Source organism: Aotus nancymaae, unplaced genomic scaffold (assembly GCF_030222135.1).
Source record: "Aotus nancymaae isolate 86718 unplaced genomic scaffold, 86718_ANA_hifiasm-v0.15.2.pri h1tg000016l, whole genome shotgun sequence".
NCBI classification, from domain to species: domain Eukaryota; kingdom Metazoa; phylum Chordata; class Mammalia; order Primates; family Aotidae; genus Aotus; species Aotus nancymaae.
In genome coordinates, this window is record NW_026988428.1 from 6,449,174 (window position 1) to 6,468,631 (window position 19,458).

Genomic DNA, 19,458 nt, shown 5'->3' on the forward strand with positions numbered 1-19,458 from the left:
GATATGGAAGTGTCTGGGAGCGGCAGGGACTGGAGATAAGAGGCTAGAACAGGCCAGGGACAGTGGCTCACCCTGTAAATCTCAATACTTTCAGAGGCTGAAGCAGGAGGATGGCTTGAGACCAGCCTGGGCAATGTAGTGAGACCTCATCTCACAAAAAGTTTTAAAAATTAGCTGGATGCAGTGGCATGCTCCTGTAATTCCAGCTACTTGGGAAGCTGTAGTGGGAGAATTGCTTGAGCCCAGTAGGCAGAGGTTGCAGTGGGCTGAGATTCCACCACTGCACTCCAGCCTGGGCGACAAGAGTGAGACCCTGTCTCAAAACAAGAGGCTAGAACATGGGAAGAGAAGGGAGTAAGCCAGCGTAGAGATTTGGGATAGATCTGGATTAAATGGGAGATTAGACCTAGAGCTCTGGAACTTCAGCTTTTGATACTTATTTAAAGTGACCTGGCTGCCCTTAGTGCCTGGAAATCCTTGAGTTTGCACTGAAAGTTGAACTTCATGGTAACTCTGAGTCTTATCCAGCTCTTGTAGCATTTCAAAGAGAAATCATGAACTACATTTCTTTACTGAGGAGGCATTCAGAATAAATATGGATGCCTTGCCTGTGCTTATGGGAAAATATTAAAATATAAAACCATTGGCTAATTCTCATTGTATCTGAGTACTGCACTTGATAAGTTTCTGTACAGCATCAGAGTATGGACAGATAGCTTGGAGACTGCAAAGTAATTGATTTGGAACAAAAAATGATTTATAACATTTTCTCTAATGCAAAAATGATATAAAACCACAAATATTAATTTCTCATTCTTTGCTAGTCAACTTAAATTTGTTTGGCAAAGTCTTTATCATGCACCAAAGATAACAGAGTTTCTATTCAAGAATAGGATTCTTGGCATGTGAGTGGTTTCCTTTATTGTTTAAAAATAACAATAAGAAACTACTTTGACATGATCGCTTACCAAGCCCAAAGATTCTCATATACGGATAAATGAATCCTCCTGTAACAATCTCTTTCTTTTAGTTAATGTTCTGTTCCAGATTCTTGAAAACAGTAATCACCTACATTCCCACCTGTTTGTTTTCCAAATATGTACGACGTCAGGATCTGTGATTTTTTTGTTTTCAGCCTGGGCATCCAAAAAGTCAAAAAAGTATTTTATAGCAAATGGGGCTCTGCTGTTGGGTAAACTCCAGATGCTTCTAAAAAGTTTTTCAAGCACAGAGTGAATTGCCACCTGAAAGACAGACAACATCAGATTTGGGAGATTAAAAATTACGGCAGTGGTTTTGAAAACATAATTGCAAAAGCAAATCCAAGTTCAGAGAAAATAATGTGCAAAACAGAAAAACAAGCTGAAGAGAAAAATATAAAATTGTCAAATCAGGCCAATGCTCACAATATGGACAAAAGTCCTGAAAATCCATGCCCAGGTTTAGATTTGGTTCATAGGCTGCTTTCTGATAACAACATTGTTTAGTCAACTGGGAGGATATCTCAGAAATCTCTAGCAGTTGAAATGTCAGTTGTAGGGCCGTATACATAAACCAGGAAGCCACGGATGTTTGGCTTTTATTAGTTATGTTCAGCCTGGAAAAGCTCAAGTGATGCCGCTCTGTTCCCAGAATTTTTCCTATTGCATATATTTCTATCATAAGGTTTTATTGTGTACTTTCCAAAGCATTTGAGTATTTTACAAAAGCCAAATAGGCTGAGCTCTGTGGGACAGCTGAGAAAATCAAAAGGCTTGGGCTGTCCTCTGCCCACTAAACACATCTCCTAAACTCTAAGCAGATTCTTTGTTATAATCTGAAGAAGCATGCCCATCAAGTAACTGGGGCCAAGTGTAGATAATAGCATTTATAGTACTCATCATTCCAGATGGGGAGGAAAAAAAAGATCACCACAGACTTCTGTTAATTCCACTAAAAGCCAGATAAAGTAAAATTTGCTCCCAATTTTGTATTCCACTGACTTTCACATCTGACACTTTTCTGTGTGAGCAGAATTCTTAATTTTAAAGTGAAAAACAAAAATTAGTAAGATTTGCTAGGTTTATAGTCACTCACCCTTCCCATCCCCTTCATTTTATTTGCGATTCAAAAGTGGAGTTTTATTGCTCATCTATAATAACAAGTAAACAAAAAGAATAATTATGCTGTCAACCTAAAAAATAACAATAATAATGAAATGGTGGGGAAAGAGACTGGGAACAATATTAAATCCCTGACTGAAGATACTACAGTACAAATTTGTAAAGTGCTGTTAATCTTTGCAGTGTATAAAAAGAAGAACGGGGTAGGAAGTGTTTACAATTTAAACTTTCATTTTGCTTTGCTAGAAGGCACAAGGGATTTGTAACATTTTCACACTTCAGTGGAAATTAAGTCAAACACATCATACACCCCCTAGGTAGCCATAAAAGTGCTCCCAGAACAGTAAGTGTACCTTGGTAGACAGCAGCTTTGTCAGATACATTTCTTTTACTTTGAACTTGTGCTTCCCTCGATGTCTCTTTCCTTGCACATCTTGGAATGCTTCCGAATCTGGTAAAATCTGAAGGGAAGACAGCAGAAGCGTTACCCAAGGAGACCATTCATGCTACAGAAGGCATGCAATTCAGCGGTGAGCACAAGGAAGCCTGAACTCACCAAATGGCAGTGGTCGTCCGAGTATTCCACATCTAAACACGAGAAAGAGGGAGAGAAAGCAGTCCGTTAAAAAAAGCAACCACGGGCTAATTGGCTTTCTCATAAAAAGCCCCGTTTTTGCTATATACCAAGGTGACTTGAGCTTTTCGACTTGAGCTTTTCATAGCTACGTTTTTCCTCCTACTTCATCTTAAGATCTTAAGAACAGCGTGAAGACGGGATGGGCTAGGGATTGGAGGGGGAAATAGATTCCCTAGTGATCACTGATCTCTCGCTGGTAGGAGAGGCTCAAGCCTCATTCATTTAACAAATGTATCTGGAGCACCTCCTGTGTGCCAGGGACTACTGGGCATATAGCAATGAATAAGCCCTAGTTCCCACCCTGATGGAATTTCCATTCTGGCCATCAAACTTCTAGGTACACAATTATTATAAATGTAATAAAGGTTACAGAGGTGAATTATATGCTAAGAAATTATCTAATGACATCAAGCCTAGTCCAGGAGTTTTTGAGGAAGGGATGTTTAAGCTGAATCTAATGAAGAAATAGAGTCAGCCAGGCAAATTGCAGGAAGGCCCAAAGGTGGAAAGGAACTGACCCCTTTGTAGGATCTCAAAGGACAATGAGGTGGTGCTCACAGAGCAGGCCGAGACTAGCGCAGAGTGAGGAAATGTGGCTGTAAAGGGTAAGGGAGTGGTAAATGGAGGGAAGAGAGGAAGTAAGGCATTTGGTTTGTTTTGAAGTTGAGAGAGGCTCAGTGGCTCACATCTGTAATCCTAGCACTTTGGGAAGCCAAGGCAGGAGGACTGCTTGAGCTCAGGATTTCAAGACCAGTCTGGGCAATATAGTGAGACCTCATTTCTACAAAAAAATTAAAAATTATCTGAGCATGGTGGCACACTCCTGTAATCCCAGCTACTTAGGAGGCTGAGGTGAGAGGATCATTTGAGCCCAGGAGGTTGAGGCTGCAGTAAGCCATGATTGTACCACTGTACTCCAGCCTGGTGACAGCAAGACCCTGTCTTAAAGATGAGAGAGACTAGCACATCTTGAAATGCTAATGGAAAATGCAGTAGATGGGGGTTGGCGGGCAGAAGAAAGTACAGGTGAGAAAAGAGGTTACTGGTGGTATAAGGATACCAAGAAGGCTGGAAAGGATGGTGGCACCCAAAGCACAGGTGAGAGACTGGCCTTGAATGGAGGAAGGTCAGCCCACAAGCATCAAGTAAGGAAGAGGGCATGTGCAGGTAGGTTGGTAGGTTTGGTATTGGCTGTTGAGGGAATTCTGATTTGTTTTCTCTGTAAAGTGCAGGGTGTAGTCATCTGCTGAGAGGAGAGCTGTGTGTGTCAGAGCTTTGAGAAGAGAAGGTATACATTATGGATGACACAGAGTTAAGTTTCCCAGAGAAACCCAGTGAGAGCAGGCTGTGTTGAGGGCCCTAGTCAAGTTGGGTACCGTGAACTTATAGTGACCCCCAGTGTGCCACTGTGTGCCTTTCTTCTGTGGCTCCCTAGCTGTAGGGTCAGGAAAGGATAACTGTTGGGTTCATCCAGGGTTGGAATTTTGACAGAGGGGCTGATGATAGGACAGAGGTACAGGAGGTTTGGATCATTAACAGGATGATAAGATGGTGGCTCTCAGTTGCAGTGGATGGGAATTAGCAGCAGTGCTGACTGACTGGAGGACCCGTGAAGAAATCCAAACCTAAACTTCTATTTGTTGGATACAATGAGTTCTATTTCTTTCTCTTCAAAGAATCAGTATGTCAGTATGTCAATTCTTTGTCCTCCATTTTAAAGTTTAACTTCCTTGTAATTATAGTCAACAACTTTTCCACCAGTTCTAATCAGTAGTTTACATCTGTTCCCCTGGTCATCTGCTCTGTCCTGACTCAACTCAGTCACCTGCTTTGACCTGAGTCACCCCTGGTCACCTGCTCTGACCTGAGTCACCTTTAGTTACCTGCTCTATAATAGTTTTTCCTGCCACATTACTCACCCCACCACTCTGGCTCATACCCCTGCTCTCTTTAAAATAGCCAATCAGAATTAGCTTAGACTGTGCAGTCCAACCCTAGCCAGTAGGGGAACATCACAGTGGTGGGGACTACCTGCATTAGGGATAAGAATTCCTTCCCCTCCCTTGTTCAGGTGAGCCCTCACCATTGCTTCATCTGTGAGATGCACCCTTCTATAGAAGTAAATTGCTTTGCTGAGAAAATTTATATTCGAGTGCTACTTCTTTTGCAGCACCAAAAATTTACATATAACATATTTGACCCCCTAAATAACAGGCTCTTCAAAAGGCCCAATCTTTCAAGCCTAAAAGCACAGCTCTTCCATTTTTCAACACAAAGACACCATCCTCCTTAAGCTGGAATGATAGCAACTCTCTACAAGATGGCTCCTCAACAGCCCCACGTAGTGCTGGAAGGTGGGTTTCCCCAAAGGAGTCCTACCCAATTATCCTGTTTGTATAATCAGGAGCTCCACATTTCCTGTTTACACTGACCAGATGCTCCCTGCTCTTTCTAATAGTGAATCCAGGAATCAGAAAGCCCTACCTCTGGCTGTGTGTGTGTGAAAGGAGCCTGTCTGGGAGAGGCTGAGAACCTTTCCAAGGGCTGAGAACTGTTTGTCTTAACTGGGGTATAATTTCTCTGAGGACAAACCTAGAACAGGAATTTCCTGCCTCAAGGCTATCAGGGAAGCAGATCACTTTAGAGACCAGCCTATCAACTTTCCCATAAAAGCTCCCCCTTTAGTTTGTCTCTCTCCAATTTCTGGGAACTTCACAAGTGCTATCACAGGAGACTTGGACTTTCTAAGTGGATTATCTTGTTTGTCTAGTGCTTGCAGGGGGCTGTGTGATTATCTGCACTCTTCCCTCTCAGTTTGCCAGGGGGATCTCCTCTGTTAGCCCCCATCCTTCTAAAGGGTTGGAAAAAAGCTATGAGATTCTGCCCTGAGCTTAGGGCTATAAAGAGGCAGCCACTTCCTCAGTGCTGGGCAGTCCAGGCCAACCACCATTTATAGTTTCCTTCTTGCAGGGATCACATTCTTAGAACTGAAAAGAGATTGAAATGGCTCTTCTCAGCTTTCAGAGAATTACGTAGCAACAACTCAATCTCACCTTTGTGACAATACAGCTGAGAGAGGCAAAAAGCAATACTTTATGAAGCTGGGTGAGAACAAAAGGTTAACAATATTATATTGGTTACCTGAAGTAAAATTTGCTATCTTCTTAAAGACTTTTATAGTGGATCCATTTGATATCTGAAACCAAAGATAAAAGATATATGAGTTTTCAAAATTTAATGCATTTCTCAACTTCACCCAGGAATTAGATGGCTGGATGGATCTTTCATGCTCTTACTTATTAAATCAAATATTTATCAAGAATTACTATGTTCTGGGCACTGTGTTGGAGGCTGGGACTAAATGACAAGCAAGACAGTGTCTCTGTCCTCAAGGGGCTCATGCCCCGTGAGGAGGCTGATGAGGCAATGGGAGGCAGTGGAGTAATACGCAAAAGGTGGTGGCCAGGACTCTGTGGGACAGATGGGAGGTGGGCCAACCCCAGAAGAGGGGAAGACTGAGCTGTGTTAGGACATTCCCCCGACTCACAGAGGTCAGAAAAGACCTAAGCCAGTTTCATTTTTTGAGGTTAAAAAATTGTTACTTATTATGGACTGAATGTTTATGTCCCCTCCACATGCCTACGTTGAAATCCTAATCTCAGTGTGATGGTAGGAGGTAGGGCTTTTGGGAGGTGATTATGTCATGAGGGTGGAGACCTCATGATGGGAACAGTGCCCTTATAAGAAGCGACACCAGGGCCAGTGTGTTGCCTCACTCCTGTGATCCCAGCACTTTGGGAGGAAGAAGCAGGAGGATCACTTGAGTCCAGGAGTTTTGAGACCAGCCTAGGCAACAGAGATCCTGCTGTACAAAAACTTTAAAAATTAGTGGTGCATTGGTGCATACCTGTAATTCCAGCCACTTGGGAGGCTGAGATGGGAGGATCACTTGAGCCCAGAAATTCAGGGCTGCAATGAGCCATGACTGTGTCACCCTACTCCAGCCTGGGTGACAAAGTGAAACATTATCTCTAAACAGAGTAGGAAAAGGAAGAGACAACAGAGCTTGCTGGTCCTCTCTGCTTTCTACCATACAGAGACACAAGATGGCTGTCCACAAACCAGCAGGAGAGTCTTCACCAGACACCAAGCTACTAGGACTTTGCCCTGACCGTGGACTTCCAACCTCTGGAACTGAGAAATGTTTGTTGTTTAAGCCACCCAGTCGGTGGTATTGTGTCATAGCAGCCCTAACTGACTATGGCACTACTCTACTAAGAAATGCTGAAATGCATTTTCAGAAATTGTGGTATATAAAGCTGGTGTCTACCCTATGACAGAGCCATTTCACAGATAGGTTCTTAGTCCACAGGAATAAGTATAAATGTATAAATCCAGATATGGAGCTATTTGTAATTGTCCCATACTGGAAACAACTCAAACATCTATCATTAGAATAAATAATTTGGGGTATATTCATACAACAGATTATAAAACAACGAAAATGAGCAATCTACTGTTACATACCACATCGGTGAATCCTACAATCATAATGTTGAGCAGAAGCAGCTCCACAGAAAAGAACGTATACTGACTAATTCCATTTAGATAGAGCTAGAAAAACCCAAATAGTCAAAACTGTCATGATAGGTATTTGGAGAAGAGAGCAGCGGTAGTGATTAGGAAGGGCCAGGAGAGGGCTTCTATTTTTTGACATGGGTGGTAGTTTCAGGATACGCTCACTTGGTGCTAATTCTTCCAGCAGTGCTTGTAATTTAGTTTCCTTTCTGTGGGTATATACAAATTGAACATCCCTAATCCAAAAATTCAAAGTGCTCCAAAATCTGAAACTTTTTTGAGCACTCACAAGGTGCCACAAGTGGAAAATTCCACACTTGATCTCGTGATAACATGTCACAGTCAAAACCCACTAAAAACTTTGATTCATGCACGAAATTAATTACATTAAATCCCCTTCAGGCTATGCGTATAAGGTGCATATGAAACAAATAAATTCTGTGTTTAAACTTGGGTCTTGTTGCCAAAATATTTCATTATGTATATGCAAATATTCTAAAATCCAAAGAAAGTCCAAAATCTGGAATACTTTTGGTTCTAAGCATTTTGGATAAGGGATATTCAATCAGTGACATTTTTTCAAAAGCTTGTAAAAATCAGAATTTTGTATATACTTTTTAATAAAACCTTTGAAATTTAGGCATAACATGTAGGACATGCTTAACTTTTGTTAATATTAAGTGTACAGCTCAGTGACTATTCACATTAAATATATACTGACATAGCCACCACCTATATCAAGATATAAAATATTGCAAGGACCCCAAAACCTAAAATGCAATAAAAAAAAAAAATTAAATTAAATTAAAAAAATAAAAAAAATATATTGCAAGGTCCTGAAAAGTACTCCCATTATCCTTTTCAAGACAATGACCACCCCATCTTCACCCAGTTAATCACTCTACCATCTTCCATCACCATTTATGAATTTTGCCTGTTCTTGGATTTCATATAAATAGAATCATCCAGCCTGTACTTTGTGTCTAGATTTTTAAGGTCAATATAAGGTCTGTGACATTTATTCCTGTTGCAACTACAAGTGCTTCATTCTTATTACTATGTATCATAGTATGAACACACTACAAAAAAATTGCATACAATAAAAAGAATGAATTACCTATACACACTACAATGTGGATGAACTTCAAAAACATTATGCTAAGTAAAAGAAGCCAGTCACAAAAGACCACATATTGTATGGCCCATTTATATGAAATGTCTGAAAGATGGGAGCAATAGACACCAGGGACTCCAAAAGTGGGAAAGGAGAATGGGAGGGAAGGAAGCAAGGACTGAAAAACTTCCTATTGGGTATTATATTCATTGTCTGGGTGATGGGATCAATAGAAGCCCAAACCTCAGCATCATGCAACATACCCTTGTAGCAAAACTGCACACATACCCAAGAATTAAAAGTAACAAGAAACAGGAATATATGTAATGTCCAAAATGGGCAAATTTATATAGACATATTGTAGATTACTAGTTGGCTAAAGCAGGGGTGGGGAAATAAAGAGTGACTACTAATGAGGTCAAGGTTTGAAAATGTTCCAAAATTAGATTGTGGCAATGGTTGCTCGATTCTATAAGTATACCTAAAACCATTGCATTGTATACTTTAAACAAGTGAGCTTTATGGTAATATAAATTATATTTTGGCTGGGCACAGTGGCTCATGACTGTAATCCCTGCACTTTGGGAGGCCAAGGCAGTAGGACTGCTTGAGCCTAGGAGTTGGAGACCAGCCTGGGCAACACAGTGAGATCCACATCTCTGCCAAACAAAACAAAAAATCAACAACGCTGAGCATGGTGGCCACCACTACAGAGTCCCAGTTAAGGCAGGAGGATGGCTTGAGCCTGGGAGGTCAAAGCTGCAGTGAGCCATGACTGTGCCACTGTACTCCAGCCTGGGCAACAGAGCAAGACCCTGTCTCAAAAATTATGTTTCAATAGAGCTGATAAGAATTGCCACAGATTTTAAATGTATATGTTTGACAAAGAAAGGCCTCTTTATATATCACCTCTTTTGGGGTTAAAGTCAAGCATTCTCACCTTTTGGGACCATGTAGACCAGGGTCAGTCGGTCCTCCAGTGCCCCTCCCCCACACCCTGTTGGGCACGCTCAAATCCCCAGGTGAGGAAGTGCCCTTCAGGCAGAGTGGGATGAAAATGCCAGGATGCTGGGGGCAGGCCTGGCTCTCTGGGAGAAGCGGCTCATTCACAAAATTATAAGACAGGGGTGGCGAGGAGGCAGGTCAGAGATCCACAAATCCCCTTTATTCTGGGACTGTTTCTGGAGGACTGACCCTGTCACTTCCGAACCTTATCAGCTAAGTGACTCTTCCCTCCCCTCCAAAGCTGTTCTCAATTCTAATAAATATTAATTTGGACCCGGCCTTCCCAGTTTGTAAAGAGTAGAAACCTAGAATTTCTCTTCTGGCCTGCTGCACATTGGTTATCAGAATGTACAAGCCTGCGTAGCAAGCACCAAAGGATTAAAACCTAATCTCCTTCAGGTCGCACCCACAGGGAGGACCACAGAGCAAGAGCCAGCCCTCAAGAGGCCCTCAAACACAGCTGTCCAGCCAGCTGCTAAGGTTAGGCCAGAGGCCTCGCAACTGCTGGTGTGCATGATAGCTGGGTGGTGGGGTTGGGGGAAGCACTGGCCAGGGGCTGGCTGGGGCCATCAGGCCTCTGCAAAGTGTCTCCAGCAGGGATTAACTCTTACTGAGCTCTTCAACTCTGCTCTTATTACCGAACATCCTCTCCTTTTCCCCTTGAGCTATTCATTGTTTGCTGGCTGATTTTTCAATTCTCCTCCATATTTGATGCAATTAAAGTAAATGCTCTGTGCAGGCACCCCCTTAGCAATACTCAGACACCAGTTTATGAGAAGCTTTGAACATAGTTACAAAATTCCTCCCCACGAAGAGCTGGATATGCTCTGTTTCTAAGCCAATAAATATCTTTTTATAAAAGGAAGCTGGTGATTCATTCTGGGTAATTGTCAAAGAATGAATCCCAAATGTCTCCCATTGAGTGTTGAGCCAATACTTCACTACTGTCAGACGCTTTGTTTTGCCAAAAGCGAGCACCCTTACTCTATAATCACAAACACCGTGGATGGGCCTTCTGATAAGGAGCGCTGCCAAAAGTTCAAATGTCTCTTCAAGAGCTGGCAACAGCTCGCTGCTGGTGCTGTGCTCAAGCATTAAGACAGCGTAGACGCAGCTTGTACCAAGGAAATTTTACTCTGAAATTATCTCCCAAGAGCAAGTGTAGAAGCATTTTATTAGTGGATCAGTTTTTTTTGTGTGTGTGTGTGTGTGTGTGTGTGTGTGTGAGTGCATATGTGTGTGAGCGCATTTCTAACTTTCACAGCTGCTCTAGAGCTGGAACATTTCCCCCATGTGACACTTCAACACGATTATAAAGACAGAAAAATAGTTTATTTACAGATGTTTATGGGGGAAAGGTTTCCGTTTTCTTTTTAGCACAAGTCAGCTACTGCTGTAGTGAGGACAGAAATGCCTTTTTGAAAAGTACCCTGGAATGCAGAGTGTTAAAAAGATGATGCCGTTTGTTCCATCTGAGGAACTCCAAATGCTCCTCTAAGAGTGACTCATTAATCGTCCCCTACTCCTGTGAGGCAGGGAGCATCCTCTGGGCCCCTACTTTAGGGATGAAAACCAAATTAAATCAAAGAAAGATTAATGTCACTAGATGGATCTGCAGCAGGATTGTTTCTCCAGCCCAGAGCAGAACTGGTACACACGGCAATTTCAAATTAAATTCCTTCCAGTCTCACAGTGTTCTAGGATTCAATGTGACAACAGGCGATTCCCCTCCAATGATGGCCAACCCACGTTAGGAGTGGCAGAGACGACTATAGACTTTCCCATCATTAGAAGGAGGAGTTGTGACCACTCAGGGAGAAACAAGCCCACATCAACAACTTAAAGTCATTTCTAAATAAACAGGAGCTGCTCATCCAAACCATTTGCAAGTGAAGATAAGATTTATAAGATACCATGTTTATGGCATAACTTAGAATTCCATGAAAATAGATTTTCTAGAAATATAAGGTTCAACTTATGTTTAACCATACTTATGAAACGAACATTTTTGTAGGTAAAAATGGTCACCTATTGGCAATTTCATGACTCAACCTAAGAGAAATGCTAGCATTATAGCTACAAATTTTATGAAAAATTATGAATATGTTCTGAATATTGTGGTAATTGAAAAATCTGAAAACACAATAACTGTCATCACACAGAAACTCTGAAATATCTTATTTCTGAAATCACCCTATCTGCTGAAACTATTATGTGAAAACAGAATTCTGTTCCATGTGCTGTCCCAGTAGCCACACGCCAATATTGCTCTCCCTCTGTCAATATCATATTCTCCCTCAGCTCTTCTCACTGACGCCCCAAGGCTGGAAACTGATGAAAACAAAATCTTGTTTCTCAGGGCTGGAGGGCTAACCTTGCCGAGTCCTTCAGCACAGGGGTTCACCAGCGCATTGGAAGGGGCTGTCAGAACGTCCTTCACAGGCTGGTCTAATCACACAGAAGATTCTGGACACCCAGGGCAAGGCTTACAGGATGCTGGAAACCAGAGAAAATGCCATAGGGCTCCTGCTTCTCTCTTGTTTACTTGAAATTAACCATTGGGCGACTAGCAGGCTCCCTCTGCAGACTGTTAGTGATAACCCCTGAGACTGTCTTTCCTCCTGAGGGAGTTGGGCCGCCATGAATGTGTGGGAAACTGTGAAGTCCTGAACACTTAGGACTCAAGAGTGATCTGGTTGGGTTGGAATTGTCAGAGCCTGGATGCCTAAGAGAGGCCTCCTTTTGGATGAAGGTAACTGTCATCTTCATGGACTGCTGGCCAAAAAGAGGGTTAAAGTAGAAGTAGGGAAGCATTTTGATAAACTCACAGACAGGAGATTCGCCATGGGATTGTAAGAGAAGTTACCCTTTTGAATTTGACATCAGAGAATGTAACTACCAGGATTTCTCCTACATCGGGCCCAGCTCTCTAGCCAGGCTGCCTCGGAGGTTAGGAGCATGAGCTGAAAGCCTAGATCTGGGGAAGGTATCCCTCAGCCCCTGTGCAGGGCCACAGTCTCTAGAGCGCTTCTTCTTTCATCTGCTTTCAGCCTTGAGGCATCAGTGAGAGGAGCTCTGTGACTCTGGCCAAATTTCTTAGCCTCCATGGGCCTCAGAATGGGGCCGATAGTATTCACCTCATGGAGCAGTAAAGAAGCCCGAAAGAACTACTGGTAAAATCCCTAGAACAGTGCCCAGTACACGAGAGGCATTATACCTGTTTGTTAAATGAATAAAGACATTCACATTGCAACAGACCTTTAGCAATTGTCCAGTCCCTTTAGAGTCACAGATGACACACTTGACCAGAAGGATTGGTAACCTTACTTAACACCCTTTGGGACATTCCTATGAGTTTTAAATATCTTTTGAATCACAAATTTGTTAGCAGTGACCACTTCTGCATTAGCACACATCTGTTCAGAGTAACACTCGGCAACAGCATTGGTTAAACAACTTTTCTGCCTCTCAAAACCTTGCAGCTCAGAACTAGAAGCATCATCTGTAGAGAAAATTTCCTACCCAACACCTGTCCCACACACTCGCCACCACTCCACAGCAGGGTGCAGGTGCGATAATTCAGTCCAGCAAAAGGTCACACCAGGGTGTGAGTGAGAGGAAGAAGGCTGGACCCCAGAGAAGCCACCCTGCCACAGTCCCAGGGGGCGAGTATGCCCCACTCCCTGAACATGCAGGTTCACATGCCCCAGATCCTGTTGGCACCAGAGCAAAGCACAGTCCCCTTCATAGTCAGTGCACACAGAATGACATCCAGTGGAGGAAGCGCACCACGAGGGTTTAATTACAGGAGAGAAAGACTCCTCTGGCTTCATGTGTAAAGACATGCTTAACCTTTGTCTGCACAGGGTAGAATGACTGGAGCAGAAATGCCCCCTCCTCTGCGTTCAACGGAGGGAACATGGGAGTAAGAAAAGCCCCTGCCTCCCAGGGTTTTTGCGGACATTAATTGAGCTAATGCGCGTGAGCAGTGCCAGGTACTGGCTGCCATGGTTATCGTTATGGAAAGCAATTCCATGGTGCTGGGGGTTGCCAAGGGTGTCAGCCAGCAGGTGACGGGGCCCTGCCAGCGATGCGTGGCTCTGGGGGCTGCATCTAGTCCATGAGATGCTATATTTATGTCGTGCCCTCACATCCCCTCTAGAAACCTGTTCGTCAAATGTGCTCAGAGTAAATCATTCAGAGGAGACCAGCTACGCTCTATTTGCCCTAAGGACAGACAAGGAAAGAAGAAACAGGCTGGCTCTCCTACAGCAGGGACTTTGTTTAGATGGTAGGAGGAACTGGCCGTCACTACAGATTAACTTTAAAACCTAACTAATTTGGACTAATTGGAGGGAGGTGAGTCTGATTAACTTAAAACTCCGAATTAGACCCTATTTTTAAATGAAATATTTTTTTTGCTTTTAAGCACATACAGTGACTCAAACTAGGGGTACTTTACTAAATGAATACGAGTGATAATTAGCATCTTGTCTCTTTGATGGGAAATGCTAGTGCTCAAGGAGAAAATTTTCCTTTAACGAAAAGGGTAAAAGCAAACTTCAGCCCAGCCCTGTCAAATTACTCCTAAATTTTGAATCTGTGGAGGCACGCTTAATCAAGTATAGATGTAGGTGGCTGAGGGTGGTGGGGGATGATTTTCTCCAAGCAGCCTTTAAAAAACGGGGCTTTTGAGATGGTCCAGGCATAGAGAACGTGGAGCCCAGTGACCTCCCGTTTCCTTCAGGCTCTCTGGTTTATTTGCCTTATGGCTTAGCTTTTTAAACGTAAGGAGAATCCTTTAAGCCCTCATGTCCTAGGCTTGTCATTTATTACCACCATGCAGCAACACTGGGGTATGAGGCCAATAAATCATTTGGATGGGAAGTGACTACAGGCCGGATTAATTTCATTATCATCCTTAAGCAGATAGGTGTCTAGCACGGCCGATGATTGCAGTGAAGAGTGATGTTCTCTCTCCTGGCAGGCCTTCCCCTTGCCTTGCAGACAGCTATGGTGGTTCTTCATTCTCCCTGCTGGAGACACTTGCCCTGCCTTCTATTAATGGCAGTGAGTAGCCCCATCCCCTGCCTCTGGGGCCCACTCCATGCCCCACAGTGGCTGAGGGATGGAGAGAAGCCTGGCAGAGGAAGCAGAGCTGAGCAAGACAAGAACTTCAGTCAACAGCAGCAGAGGAGGGCCTTGGAGGCTGTGTCTTCTCTGAACTTGCCAAGACAAGCCTGCCACCCAAACAAGGGAGAGGTGCTGGCCTGCAGGTCTGGAACCCTGAACTGATGCCATGATAAGCGCCTCTCTAAGCACTTCCACTCAGCAGGGCAGCATCTCTGACTCTGACCTTCTCCTGGTCATTACCTTCCCTCTGGGGCTGTGTTTTTCCAAACATGGCCAGAGATGCCGCTTATTCCTGAGCCCAAAAATACACGCTTTTAGAAAACTCCCTGGGAATTTTTACAAACTCCAAAAGCTAAGAACGACGGCCCTTGGCAAGATGCTTCCAGGGTTGGCTAGTCTGAGCTGTAGGAGAGTGAGCACAGGGGCAAGTCGCTCACCTGCAGCTTTCTCTGCTAGACTCCCTCCAGCAACGCTGCAGGGGCAGCACCTCCTTAGTCATCACCCAAAGTAACCACTTCCAAACTGAGTGACCCTTCAGCCAAAAAGCCCAAGGATGGGTGTTCTCTGTCCCTGGCCACTGGCCAAGCAGCTCTGCTTAGGAACAGTCTCACTTCTTCCTGGGCGAGGGGAGAATCTGGCAGAGTCCTAGGTTCTTCCTGGTGCAGACCTGTCTCCCTGGGACTGTACAGCCATGAAAAACAGGAGGCGCCTACCCTCCCAGTGTGCTGGGACGCTGCTGCTCCTCCTGTCTTCTCCATCTGTAGGAAAGCACCTGCATCCAGGCATCTGCACAGCCATCTGCGACCGACATCCTTGACCCTACCCTCATCCCACTGTCCCTCCCATCCATGTGACTTACAGTGTCCTCCTGAGCATCTGATTCTATTTGCGTGTCTCTGTGTCTGTCCAGAGTCACTGCATTATTGCTGGACAGCACCAATCCTCACCAGAAATCCATAGCTTCAAATGGGGCTATTTCCAGGTTTGCACCCCTTCTATCTACACCCATCCCACACACAGCCCCAATCATTTTCTGAAACACAAAACTCCCTTCAGGCCCTCCCATGGCTTCCCCACTGCTCTTGGGATAAGACTCAGAACTCCTGAAGAGGCTGCCCCTGTCTGTGTGATCTGCATCTCCCCTGCTTGCCTTTCTGCCCCTACTTCTTGTAAGAAGCCACAGCATGGCTGGTTCAGCCACAGACCCTACAGCCAACTATCCAGGTCCGAATCTGGCCCTGCCACTGACCAGCTATTACCAGACCTCCCTGAGCCTCACCATACCCATCTATAAAGTGGGGTTAATAATAGTACCTACCTAATAGGACTGCTATAGGATAGAATGGGGAGAAATACTGAAACCGCCATTGCAAAACTCTAACAGTGAAAGACATCTGAAAGGTGAACAGTGAAAGAGATCTGACCTAACCAACTCCATCTTGCTTCTAACCTCCAAGCTGTCCTTGCTCGTTCCTGGGCATAGGCTGAACTAACTTTGGGAGGAACTTATAGTTTATAGTTTAAAACAAAGACAACGACAGCCCTTTCCCAAAACCTTCTTGCCTGGGGACTAGACTGCCTATGTAGGACTAACAAATTAGCCACAAGATTAGAAATTATGGTTTAGGAGTCATGCAGCTGGAAGCTACAAGATTCTGGCTCTCCCCAAATTGCTCCTGGGAATAAAATCACTACTGTAAAACCTAAGACCAGTGCTCGAGATATTTTGCAGACCCTGCCTTTTTTTTTTTTTTTTTTTTGAGACAAAGTCTCGTGTGTGTGTGTTTGAGATGGAGTCTCGCTCTGTTGCCCAGACTGGAGTGCCATGGCTCCATCTCAGCTCACTGCAACCTCCATCTCCTGGGTTCAAGCAATTCTCCTGCCTCAGCCTCCCAAGTAGCTGGGATTACAGGTGTGCATCACCATGCCTGGCTGATTTTTTGTACTTTTAGTAGAGATAGGATTTTACCATGTTGGCCAGGCTAGTAGTCTCAAACTCCTGACCTCAGATGATCTGCCTACCTCAGCCTCCCAAAGTGCTGGTATTACAGGTGTGAGCCACCACTCCCAGCCCAGACCCTGCTCTTGATGGATCAGCTGGCACCACCCAGATCAATAAACTGGCTCATCAGATCTTGTGGCGCTCACCCCAGGAACTGACTCAGCGCAAGAAGACAGCTTCGACTCCCTATGATTTCATCTTTGATCTGACCAATCAGCACTCCTGGCTCACTGGCTTCCCCCAACCCACCAGGTTTCCCTTAAAAACTCCGATCCCTGAACGCCCAGGGAGACTGATTTGAGTAATAATAAAACTCCCATCTCCTACACAGCTGAATTACTTTATCTCAATTCCCCTCTTGATAAATCAGCTCTGTCTAGGCAATGGGCAAGGTGAACCCATCGGGCAGTTACATTACAGGGACATGTGGAACTAGCACCTGGTAGTCCATAAGCACTGGCTACCATCAGCTGTCACTGCCCTCCTTCCCCCTCACCACTGCCCCTCTCAAGTTGTGGCTAACATGCATGATCTCCCTTCCCTGCTGTATGTGCCTCATTCTTCAGGTCTCAGCTCAGTAATAACCAACCCCAGGAAGCCTCTTGGAGTCTCCAAGCCACATAGCACTATTACACGTAAGGTGTTGCCTCTTTGTCTCTCCCTCCTTTTCTGCACCCCTTCCCCGGGGGCTGCAGGCTCTGTAAGGGCAGGAACCGGGTCTTCACTCCTCTCCTATGCAGCCTCAGTTCTTAACAGAGTGGATATTCAACAGATTCAGATAATACTGCTAAACAAATGAACCCCAGTATCGCAGTGTGTTCAGGAACCTTCCCTGCCTCCTCTGTCTTGTTATGTGCAGGATTCTCTGGCACTCAGATCTCTGAGAAGTCACGTGCACCCCTCACCGCCCTCGGCATTCACCCAGTATGTAGGTTAAGAGGCCAAAGGAAGTATCGCTCGATATTGCAAACAAACAGGAAATTTAGAACTTCTTCAGAAAGAAAGGACCCTACACAAAAGGTTACAAGGTCTATTTTGAATGCTGTGGAGGGAAGCTTGGGACTTCCAGGGCTTTGTTTAGCATCAACACACTCGGACCCAGTGGAGGCTAAAGGATAACTCTTCTCTGGTTTTCCTAGACACATGCTGAACCTCAGGGTGGAGAGAGTTTGGGAGACGGGAAAATCGTAGCCTTCCAAGAAGGGAATACATGACAAGTACACTGTGAGAGCCCTTCATGGGCTTGTCTGCACAAGCAACTAAAGAAAACTTCAGCCCCAGACACAACTGATCTACAAGGTATTCCAGGAAACGGGCAGGAGTCCTGTTGTTTTAAAAGAATGTCCATGGTACTAGGATTGGGGATGAGGAAGGAGACACAGGGTTCAAGTCTTGCTCTTACCTCATAGTGGCCAATGGTGTTGAGCTTGGTGATTCCATCTTCAAGAATCACAGAGGAACTGTCGATGTCCAGGAGTTCTTTCTGTCGTGTGCCCACTTGAAGCTCTGAAAAAGGGGGGGAGCATTTTGTTCCTTTTTAGAGAGCTTTAAAATGCTACCACTTTACTTTTACAAATTTACCAATAAATAAAACTTGAATAAAGTGGTAAATCATTGTTTGAAGGTGTGGAGGTGGATCAGCCAGACTGCTAGCTCAAGTTCCGAGTTGTTTTTTTTTGTTGTTTGTTTAGGGCGCTGACGTTTCAAACCACTTTTTCCCTGAAGCTTGTGCTCTGAGGCTAAGCCTGGAAGTGAAGCCACTTTAGACAAAATAATGCATTTTCTGAGGGACTAAGGTCTTCAACAAAACTTTCAGAGGCAATTTTTTTTTCTTTTCTTTGAGGCAAATTTGTATATGCTTACACCTGTATGTCCGTGTTCACAAACAGGGCATGATATGAACCATCTCTATAGGCTCCTGTTGGGGGTGGAAGGGGGAGGCATCAGTGTGTGAAGGTCCCAGCACCACAGGGTGACTCTCTGGCCAAGGTTGCCAACCTGTGCCTAAATCAGAATGTGGTGCACAAATGTGATTTTTTTTTTTGGAAACTGCACGGTGTTATTATTTTAGTGTCAACTCAGTGCTAACATTTAAAGATTAAAAATTGCACACGGTCTGGACACAGTGGCTGAGGCCTGTAATCCCAATACTTTGGGAGGCTGAGGAGGGAGTATTACTTAAGGCTAGGAGTTTGAGACCAGCCTGAGCAACATAGTGAGAAATTTTTAAAAAGTTTTTAAGTTGCATATAAAAAACTGGGTATCTGATTTCTTTAAAAATGGAACAGTCTAGTAACACAGTCCCCAGCCCACATGGCACCCACTGAAGCAAATGGCCCTATCCCCTTGGATGGCGAGTCCTTTCCCATTAAGCCAAGCTCCACTGCTTTCTGTAGTCCCAGGTGGCTGACACCCCTTAGGGATTTTCTGCCCCTTTGGACATCTGAGTTTTTGAGCCTCTGCTGTAACAGCTCCCAGCATAGCTGCTTCTGATGTTAGATTTATTTTTTTGTTGTTGTTTTTGGAGATAGGATCTCCCTCCATTGCCCAGGCTGGAGTACAGTGGTGCAATCTGGGCCCACTGCAACCTCTGCCTCCTGGGTTCAAGTGATTCTCCTGCCTCAGCCTTCCTAGTAGCTGGGACTACAGCTGCACACCACTATGCCTGGCTAGTTTTATTTGTAGTAGAGACGGGGTTTCACCATGTTGGCCATGCTAGTCTCGAACTTCTGACTTCAGATGATCCGCCCGCCTTGGCCTCCCAAAGTGCTGGGATTACAGGCCAAGCATGAGCTACCACATCCAGACTACCCGGAGGTAGTCTAGGAAATGACTAGGCACGCAAAAGCCTGACACGGCCGACGGTGTCCCCAGTTACTATCGTACT

The 19,458-nt window shown here is 44.4% G+C and overlaps 2 protein-coding genes across 2 annotated transcripts in view; one reads left to right on the plus strand and one right to left on the minus strand.

Annotated features, from left to right (window-relative positions):
• The window catches only part of CEP83 (centrosomal protein 83), a 209,690-nt gene that overhangs the window by 179,177 nt on the left and 11,055 nt on the right, over positions 1-19,458 (plus strand). The window lies entirely within an intron of this gene.
• PLXNC1 (plexin C1) overlaps positions 1-19,458 on the minus strand; it is a 160,317-nt gene that overhangs the window by 8,114 nt on the left and 132,745 nt on the right. Inside the window, exons 23-27 of the mRNA XM_064376880.1 lie at positions 17,974-18,077; positions 5,881-5,935; positions 2,659-2,690; positions 2,456-2,563; positions 1,081-1,244 (exon numbers count right to left, since the gene is read on the minus strand). Coding sequence (XP_064232950.1) covers positions 1,081-1,244; positions 2,456-2,563; positions 2,659-2,690; positions 5,881-5,935; positions 17,974-18,077 — 463 coding nt within the window. The remainder of the gene's footprint in view (positions 1-1,080; positions 1,245-2,455; positions 2,564-2,658; positions 2,691-5,880; positions 5,936-17,973; positions 18,078-19,458) is intronic.